We start from the raw sequence: 9407 nt of genomic DNA, 5'->3' as shown, positions 1-9407 counted from the left end.
ACTCTACCCAGGGGGACAGCTTGAGGCTCTGTCTCAAAAAAAAAAAAAAAAAAAAAAAAATTGTCTTTGCTAAGTGGTAGTTTTTATTGCTTTTGTGTTTAATTTTATGCTCATTGGAGTTTTACATAATCAGAACCAACAAACTCTTGGCCCAGTTTTCTACTACTGTTGTAGAAAGGATACAAATGAGCTCAGCAGACCTGTGGAATAGTTCTAATCGTAGGGATTGAAGTGGTTGCTAGGTTTTCCTGCATAATCGTTGATATTTTAGTATAGAATTATGAGAGTATTTTTCACTATCACTGACTAATTCTCACCTAAGTTATTAAAGTATGCTATAAGTTTTAAGTTATTAAAGTATGCTATATTTTATAATAGTTAATTTAAATAATTAACTTAAGCTGTGTGTTTTTTTTTTTTTTCTGAAACAAGTGACTATAAAAGTGGCTTCAATTGCATCCTAATTGATATAGTGTAGTGTGTGATTCCTTGGTACTAGAAATTAAAGATTTTACTGAAATAGTACTTCAAAGCAATTTATTAAGTATCTAATAGATAACCTGTGACAGTGAGGGGATCATCAGATTTTTTAAAAATAATAATTTTTTTTTGTTGTTGTTCACAGGAAACCTGTCCAGTTTAAGTCGTCTTGGCCTGAGATATAACAGACTATCAGCAATACCCAGATCATTAGCAAAATGCAGTGCACTTGAAGAATTAAATTTAGAGAACAATAACATTTCTACTTTACCAGAGGTAAGAAGTAGATTAAAGAAACCAAAACTTGAAGTAAGTCTGCAAGATAATATAGGGAAGCCAGTAAATCTTTACAGTAAATAATTTTGTAATTGAAATTGTTCCATTCAGTTATAAAAAGGTACCATTAAAAGATAGCTGGAAAAAGTGATCTATATAGAATACACTCCTTACTATCAAGATTAATATTAGCTACATCTCTCTTGGGACCTGAATTATTGCTTATACAGTACTATTAAAGCCTGTTTAGGAAAAAAAGCCTATTTCGTATATAAAAGTCACCAAAATACATTTTTTTTTTTATAATTATTTTTTATTAAATCACAACTTTGTACATTGATGCATTTATGGGGTTCAGGGCACTGCTTTGATATACAATGTAAAATGTTTACTTGGTTCAAAATACATTATTTTTTAGTGCATTATTTTTAATTTGAGTTTTATCGTTCCTATTAGAAAAATATTTTCATTTCTTTAAGTGTCCCTACTATATTTTGACAATTGCTACTTTTTCTGAGCTTTTTTAATATAAATATATATTTGAATTAAGAATGAAGGTTCTTTGGATGAATGTTTTTTAACATTTAAGCTTTGATTTACAAAGAACTGTTTGGGTAGATTAAGCTGTAGATTTGTAGCGATTTATAGAATTTATTTAGTTGATTTGTTTCTTAGGGAGACTTAAGTAGCACATACTTATTTGGATCTCCTGTTAATTTGGATATTTTCATTTTCAGAAAACTGTTTGGTCAAAGTATAAAAATGAATACTATTGTTAGTAGCAGTTTATGTGAGTTAAGGAGTGTAACCTGCAGATTTCAGATACAGCCCTAAGAAATAGATTGTCTGGATTTTTGTCCTGTGATAATTTAAAATGATCAAAATGTGTGAGGTTCTACTTTTTTTTTTTTTAAAAGAATATAGACATGTGAGATATTTTTCATACATTTTGTGACTGATATAAGTCAGGATTTACTTTTGTTTGTTTAAAGAGTAGTTTTAGATTCAGCAAAATTGAGTGGACAGTAGAGATATTTTTTGTATACCTCCATCCCTACTTGGTCATAGCCTCCTGCAATGTCAGCATCCCTTACTAGGATGGTATGTTTGTCAGTGAACCCATATTGACACATTAGGATGACCAGAAGTCCATAGTTCACATTACAGTTCACTCTTGGTATTGTGCATTCTATTGATTTGGACAAAATTTATAATGACATCTATCTACCATTGTGGTATGTTATAAAGGAATTTCATTGTCCTCAAAATCCTGTGCTCCACGTATTCATCACTCATCCCCCTAGCCCCTGGCAACCACTGATCTTTTTTTATTTTAGATGAAAGATTGGAGGGCATATAAAGAAGATGACAGCTCTTTTCAGTCTGAATGTGGAAGATGTGTGTATGTGTATATACGCTTGTGTTTAAACTGGCACGTTTTCAAATAGAGATGCTATGAGGAAACCCTTGCTTGTCTTCATCAAAATATGGGAAAGCATTAAGTCTTATTTAAAAGTAGTCAGTGTACCTTGGAAGCAGCATAGTCTTAATGCAGATGTGTAATTATCTGCATTTATAGTAAACACAGTAAGGAAAACAGTAAAATCCATTAGATAGCTCTTGAGACTTTCAAGTTGGGTTAGGCAAAAAGATCATGAAAGTAGTTTTCAATACGGGTTCATTATATGTTGTTGAAATCAGAGCTGGTGACATGACTATGTATTTTTCTATTTGAAGACTATTTGGAAATGGACAGTTTTAATGTAGACATATTACATAAAGGGAACATAATAAAGCTCATATACTCAAGGCATGAGGCTAGACGCTGTATAAAAGTATTAAGAGTATCTTGTTTAATCTTCAGTATAAACCTAGTTATTTTGGAGTATTCTCGTCGAATAAACAGGGAAATGAGACTTAAGAGAGGTTTTGTTTTTGGCTAAATTCATTACCTCAAATATTTTTTCTGGTAATAGGGTGAGAGATATATTGATTATCTGATTAATTCAGCAAAGTTGACAAAATTGTTAAGTAGAAGATCTAAAATAGGAACCCAGATATGTCTAACTCTAAAGCAATGATAAGCAGCCCCTAAGTTTTACAACATGATTTAAGGAATAAGGGTTTAGACAGCTGCCTTCTTATTGCTCCATCTCAGATATACTCAGATATTCACGTTTTATCAAAGTTAATTTAACAAAGCCAATCAGATGTAAGAATAATAACATTTTTTGCCATGAGACTCAGTAAAGCTCCTTTATTTTCAATAAAGTAGACTGTAGACACTTTTCCTAAATTGACTACTAGGCAGTTTTTTTCTCCACTATTTTTACTTATGCTCTTTCTTTTGTTTATGTAAAATAGAAAAATGTTGAGGGTAGTTTTTTAATGTTAAAGAACAAGTTTCAGTTCACTGTACAGTTATACCTTTAATTATAGTAGAAATAGTAGAACCTTAAGTTGACCACCTAAGGGACTATAACAAACTGGTCAACATATAGAGATGGTCAACGTAAGGAACTAGGCCTGCTCTTCTAATACATCCGTGTGATGCATGCCTAGTTTATGAAAATTAGTTAAGCTTAAGGAGGTGGTCAATATAGGGAGATGGTCAGCTGTGGCGGTTCTATTGTATATAGTTATTTCACTTCTTCAGTTGGCCTTGCCAGTTATACTGATACCCCAGTTATTAAGTCTTTAGTTTACTGAAGGTAGACATCTAAGGTGAACTTTATTTGAAACCCACCTATCTTTCCTCATACTATGCTTGTTTCTCCTTGCTTGTGCTTTTACTTCCACAGCTCTAAATAATTTAAACAGTTTTTTTTAACCCTTCAAAGTCTGGCTCTTTCTCAGCTTTTTCCTTGATTTTCCAGTTATTCCAGTATTTCTTCTTTTCTTTGAATTTAAATAGAGAAGGGATTTAAATGCAAGCACTTATTATATGCTAGGTATTATAAAACTATTTATGTATTTTATCTCTTAGTCTTCATTATGACCTGTAAAATAAGGCATCATCATTTTTAAAATAAACTAAAGTATAGAAAAATAACTTGCCAAAGTCACGAGCTATTATTAATGTTTAGAGCCTATCCCAGTATTTTTCAAATGTTGATGAGCATACAAATCACCTAGGAATCTTGTTAAAATGCATATTATGTATGGTTCAATAGGAGTAGGGCCCAAGAGTGTACATTTCTAATAAGCTCCCAAAGGGTGTTGATGCTGCACTTCTTTGACCTAGACTTTGAATATAGCAAGAGCCTGTTCTGGGCAGCGCCTGTGGCTTAGTGGATAGGGTGCTGGCCCCATGTACTGAGGGTGGTGGATTTGAACCCGGCCCCAGCCAAACTGCAACAAAAAAATAGCATTGTGGCAGGGGTCCCAGCTACAGAGTCCCAGCTACTCCGGAGGCTGAGGCAAGAGAATTGCCTAAGCCCAGGAGCTGGAGGTTGCTGTGAGCTGTGACACCACGGCACTCTGTCAAGGGTAATAAAGTAACAGTGTCTCAAAAACAAACACAACCCCCCCCAGCCCATTCTATATAATTTATTATTGATTATATACAGTTACATATTATTTTCCAATTGTTTCCTATCTGCATACTTTATTTCTCTGGATAGGTTTTAGTTTACTTAGTAACAGAATTTTTTGTAATACCTAAACATTTAGTACTTTGATTACATGATGGTAGGCTAAAGCTACTGTGGGAGAGGTAAGGTTATGTGTTAAGTAAATAACTGGTTTAACAGAGCTGTAGATTCCCACAGAAATTTTACCATATAGTAAAGTATTGTATTTTACAATATCATGGAAATATAATCATCTTCTGAATGTAATATTCCTAAAAATAACAATTAAATTACCAAATAACAGCTTACTTCATGTCAGGCATTTTGTTAATCTTAATAATTTATAGAGATAAGGATATAACTAAGGCTACATAGGACTGGTCACAAAACCAATGGCAGAGCCAGGACTCAGGACTTTGGAATGCCTCACACTAAAGTTTCTGTACTGTAGAGGTCTTAACAGCTTTCATGAGGTACTTCTCATTCACAGACTTGTTTTCTTCACATAACTGAGTATTTTAAAACAATTAAACCAAACAATAAAAATCAGGAGAATTACCTGTTTCTTATAAAATCTGTGAATCTGACTGCTCCAGATTTCTGCAAGGTAACAATTTGTTAGAGCTATGTAGTAACTGACAATTAAGATATCACCACTGACCTTCTCAGTCCAACCAGTCTCTCTCATTTGTTAATTATAAGACCCTTTGAGGCATTTGTGTTGGGACTTCTGCTCTATACAAAATGTCTTGTTATAGTTCTAATTCTTATGCTTATTTCATTTTTACAGAGTCTTTTATCAAGTCTCGTGAAACTGAATAGTTTGACCTTAGCTAGAAATTGCTTCCAGTTATATCCAGTGGGTGGGCCATCTCAGTTTTCTACCATCTATTCCCTCAATATGGAACACAATCGAATCAATAAAATTCCATTTGGAATCTTCTCCAGAGCAAAAGTATTAAGTAAGCTGAATATGAAGGTAAGCATGTATTTGTATTGGGGAGCCTGGGAGGAGTTAATATAGATGCTATTTCCACTCATATTTCTGTTTTCTCCATTGGTATGGAGGATGATAACTTGTACCTTGCTGATGAGTCTAAATCAATGATAAGAATACTTCAGGGCAATTTGTATCAGATAACAAATACCTTAAAACTGCACATACCCTTAGGAATTTGCCCTAAAGAAATAATCATGAACATCCATAAAAATATAGGTATAAAGATATATATTGCAGAGCACCCTGCGTCATAGATATCAGCTTATTAATACTGATAGGGATGTAATTTTTAAAAGTAATTTATCTTCAACAGAATACTGTGGAGCCATTAAAACTGATAACTCTGATCTAGAAGAATACTAAATACTAGTTGAAATAGTCTTGGTTTATTAAGTAGAAGAAAACTAAAGCATATAAAAATCTCATAATTTTTAAAAGCTGTTTTTAATATGCTTAATTATATGTTTATATGCATGCATATAGTCAGTGTTTAGATTCCAGAATTATTTAGTTCTTTTTACTTATTTATGTGTTCTACAGTGAATGAGTTTCATGCTTGTAATGAAGTTTATTGCAGAAGGAGAAAAGAGCTGGGCATTATTCACACATGCAATCCTATTACTTGGGAGCACGAGGTGGAAGGAGTGTTTGAGGCCACGAGTTCCAGACCAGCCTGGGCAACAGACACCCATGTCTACCCACCCCCCTCCTAAAAAAAAAAAACCCATTATATATATATATATAGTTATATAGAGAGAGATTATATAAAAAGCCAGGTTTGGTGGTGTGCACCTGCAGTCTCAGCTACTCAGAGGCTGTGGCGGGAGAATCATCTGAGCCTAGGTGTGTAAGGCTGCAGTAAGCTCTATTGCTATACTCTAGCCTTCATTGACAGAGTGAGACCCTGTCTCAAAAAAAGGGAAAATAAAATAATTTTTAAAAGGAGAAAAGAAATGGAAAAATATTTAATCCAAGGATTTAATTTGTAGGGAACAAACTTTAGGCCCAGAGGACAGAGGTGTATTGGTCACAAATCTAATGGCTGAGGTAGGAATCCGGGAAACCTAGGTTTTCTGGTTCCAGGTATAGTGCTCCTTCTATTATGTAATAGTATATCCCTTTGTCTTTGAGTCACTTCAACATTAAGTATGGCTCCTTAAACTCTAAACTAAATGTATAATTTTTTCTTCTGTCTGTACTTGTTCATAAATACAGTATGTACATTTTATGCTGATTTTTTGGAAATATATAAGGGTGAATTAAAGGGAATTCAAGATAATCTGTAGTCTTAAACAAGTGTAAAATTTATTGTTAATCAGTTTGGCTATATAAAATTTAGCAGTGGTAGTGGCATTAATTCCAAATGTCTATTTTGTAGTATTCTACTTAGAAACACAGTGGTTCATGTGTTCATTATCTTTTATATTGGATTATACATCTTTATGATGTTACTGCAGTACATTAGCTTAGAAAAGCTTACTGTTTTCAATAAAATAAAAACAAAACTTAGTGCTTTGCTTAAATTTTTCCTTAAACATGATACAGTATAAACTTTTTTCTTTTTATTTTATTAAATCATAACTTTGTACATTGATACATTTATGGGGTTCAGTGTAGGGCTTTGATATAAAATGTGAAATGCTTACATTGAACTAAGTTCACATCTATCACAATTATACTCATTTCTTAATAGTTTTGAAATGTACCATTGCATCATGCATATTAGGTAAAGTCCCCTCAAATACCCTCCCTCCTCCCATATGAATCTAAGAAGAATATTTTCCAGTTCCATCCAGGTAAACAAAAAACATGTGAAGTCTCCATCCTTTTTTATGGCTGCATAGTATTCTATGGTGTACATATACCACAATTTGTTAATCTATTCACGGGTCGATGGGCACTTGGGCTGTTTCCATGTCTTGGCTATTATGAATTGGGCTGCAGTAAACATTCTGGTGAAAATGTCTTTGTTGTAAAATAATTTTTGATCATCTGGGTATATACCTAGTAGAGGAATTGCAGGATTGAAGGGTAGGTCTACTTTTAGTTCCTTGAGTGTTCTCCAAACTGCTTTCGAGAAAGGTCATATTAGCTTGCATTCCCACCAGCAGTGTAGAAGTGTTCCCTTCTCACCGCATCCATGCCAACATCTGTAGTTTTGGAATTTTTGATGTGGGCTAATCTTACTGGAGTTAGATGATATCCCAAAGTGGTTTTGATTTGCATTTCTCTAATGATTAAGGATGATGAGCTTTTTTTCATGTGTCTGTAGGCCATATGCCTGTCTTTTCAGAGCAGTTTCTAATCAGATCCCTTGCAGTGATTGATATAGGTCTATTCAGGATTTCTAATTCTTTCTGTTTAAGTCTAGGAAAGTGGCACACTTCCAGGTATTAGTCTATTTCCTTCAGATTTTTGTATTTCTGGGAATAAAGATTTTTGTAGTAATCATTGAGGATTTTTTGAATTTCTGAGGTGTCAGTTGTTATTTCTCCTTTATCGTTTTCCTTATATCTGGCTGCTTGCAGAATTTTCTCCTTCATCTTAACTTTGGCAAAGTTAATACAATGTGTCTAGGAGGTGCTTTATTTGGATTGAGTCTTGCTGGGGTTCTGAAACTGTCTACTATCTGAAGTTCTGTATCTCTTGCAATGCTTGGGAAATTCTCATCTAAGATCTCTTGGAGTAGAGCATCTGTACCTTTAGGACCATCCTCTTCTCTGGGAATTCCTATAAGTAAGGTGACCAGACGTCCCGCTTTTTAACAATTTGTCCCACATCCTGCAGCATTTTTAAAAAAGTCCTGATTTTTGTAAAGAATGCATGACAAGCTAGGGAACAGCAGGAGAATGGAAAGGGAATATACTGGCTGCTAAAAAGGTTAATGTAACTCCATTTGAGAATGAAGAGGTTAATGTAACTCCATTTGGGAATGAAGAGGTTAATGTAACTTCATTTAGTAATGAAAAGGCTAATGTAAACTCCCTACTCCCCTCCTGGGCAAGGTATCACAAGGAGACTGGCTCCCTCCCTTGCTTCTAGGCAAGGACAATTAGCTCAGAAGGAGCCAAACTGTCTAGAACAAACAAGTAGCACCCCCCCCCCCACTAGAGTAAGGTGACCAGACGTCCTGCTTTTTAACAATTTGTCCTATGTCCTGCGGTGTTTTAAAAAAGCCCTGATTTTTGGAAAGAATGCACGACAAGCTAGGGAACATGGGAGAACAGGAAGGAAATATATGGTTTTCTGCTTCCATGTGGAAGAAGAATTCCTGGAGAAATGCGTTTTATATTATTTTTGTTAATTTTATAATGTTAAACTTGAATAATAATAATTGTTGAGAACTGATTATCGAGAACTGGTTATCGAGAACTGCTTATCAAAGTTTGCATTGTTGTCAGGGCCCCCCCCCCACCCCGTCAATGGTGTCCCACTTTACCAATCTTAAAATTTGGTCACCTTACTGTAAGACGAATGTTTGATCTTTTGGATTGATCGCACAACTCTCTGAGGGAATGATCAGTTTTTGCTCTCCATTTATCTGCCTCTTTGAGTGTTTGGAAACATTCAAAAGCTTTGTCTTCAGTTTCAGAGAACCTTTCTTCTGCCTGGTCAACTCTATTATGGAGGGATTCTACTGTATTTCGGAGCTCCTTAACTACCTTTTTTGTTTCCTTGAGCTCTGCTATCTCTTTTCTCATTATGTCCATTATCTTTGGTGACTTTGTCTTTGAATTCATTAATTTCTTGAGACAGTCTTTGGAATTCAGTTTCTATCTTTTCTTCCATTCTATTGATGTTATTTGCCATCCATATTCTGAATTCGATTTCTGACATTGCTGCCATTTGTCTATGCATGGCATCTTCAGTTGTATTTCCTTTGTCGTTTCTTCAGGGGGGTGGTGGTGATTCACCTTGCCAGAGTTCTTCTGTTGGGTCCTCACCATGTTTATTTTCCACCTTTTTTTTTTTTTTTTTTTGAGGCAGAGCTTCAAGCTGTCCCCTATGTAGAGTGCTGTGGCATCACAGCTCACAGCAACCTCCAACTTTTGGGCTCAAGCAAGTCTCTTGCCTCTGCC

At 34.6% G+C, this 9407-nt stretch overlaps 1 protein-coding gene across 3 annotated transcripts in view; it reads left to right on the top strand.

Annotated features, from left to right (window-relative positions):
- The window catches only part of SHOC2 (SHOC2, leucine rich repeat scaffold protein), an 80832-nt gene that overhangs the window by 61495 nt on the left and 9930 nt on the right, over positions 1-9407 (top strand). For all 3 annotated transcript variants that reach the window (XM_003787169.3, XM_023511673.1, XM_023511672.1), the window contains exons 4-5: positions 626-756; positions 5119-5307. In XM_003787169.3, coding sequence (XP_003787217.1) covers positions 626-756; positions 5119-5307 — 320 coding nt within the window. The remainder of the gene's footprint in view (positions 1-625; positions 757-5118; positions 5308-9407) is intronic.

The sequence above is a fragment of the Otolemur garnettii genome, unplaced genomic scaffold (genome assembly GCF_000181295.1).
Source record: "Otolemur garnettii isolate 467f Iridium unplaced genomic scaffold, OtoGar3 scaffold00021, whole genome shotgun sequence".
In the NCBI taxonomy this organism is placed as follows: Eukaryota; Metazoa; Chordata; class Mammalia; order Primates; family Galagidae; genus Otolemur; species Otolemur garnettii.
Note: the sequence above shows the minus strand (reverse complement) of the source record. Positions and strands in the feature narration are given on the sequence as shown.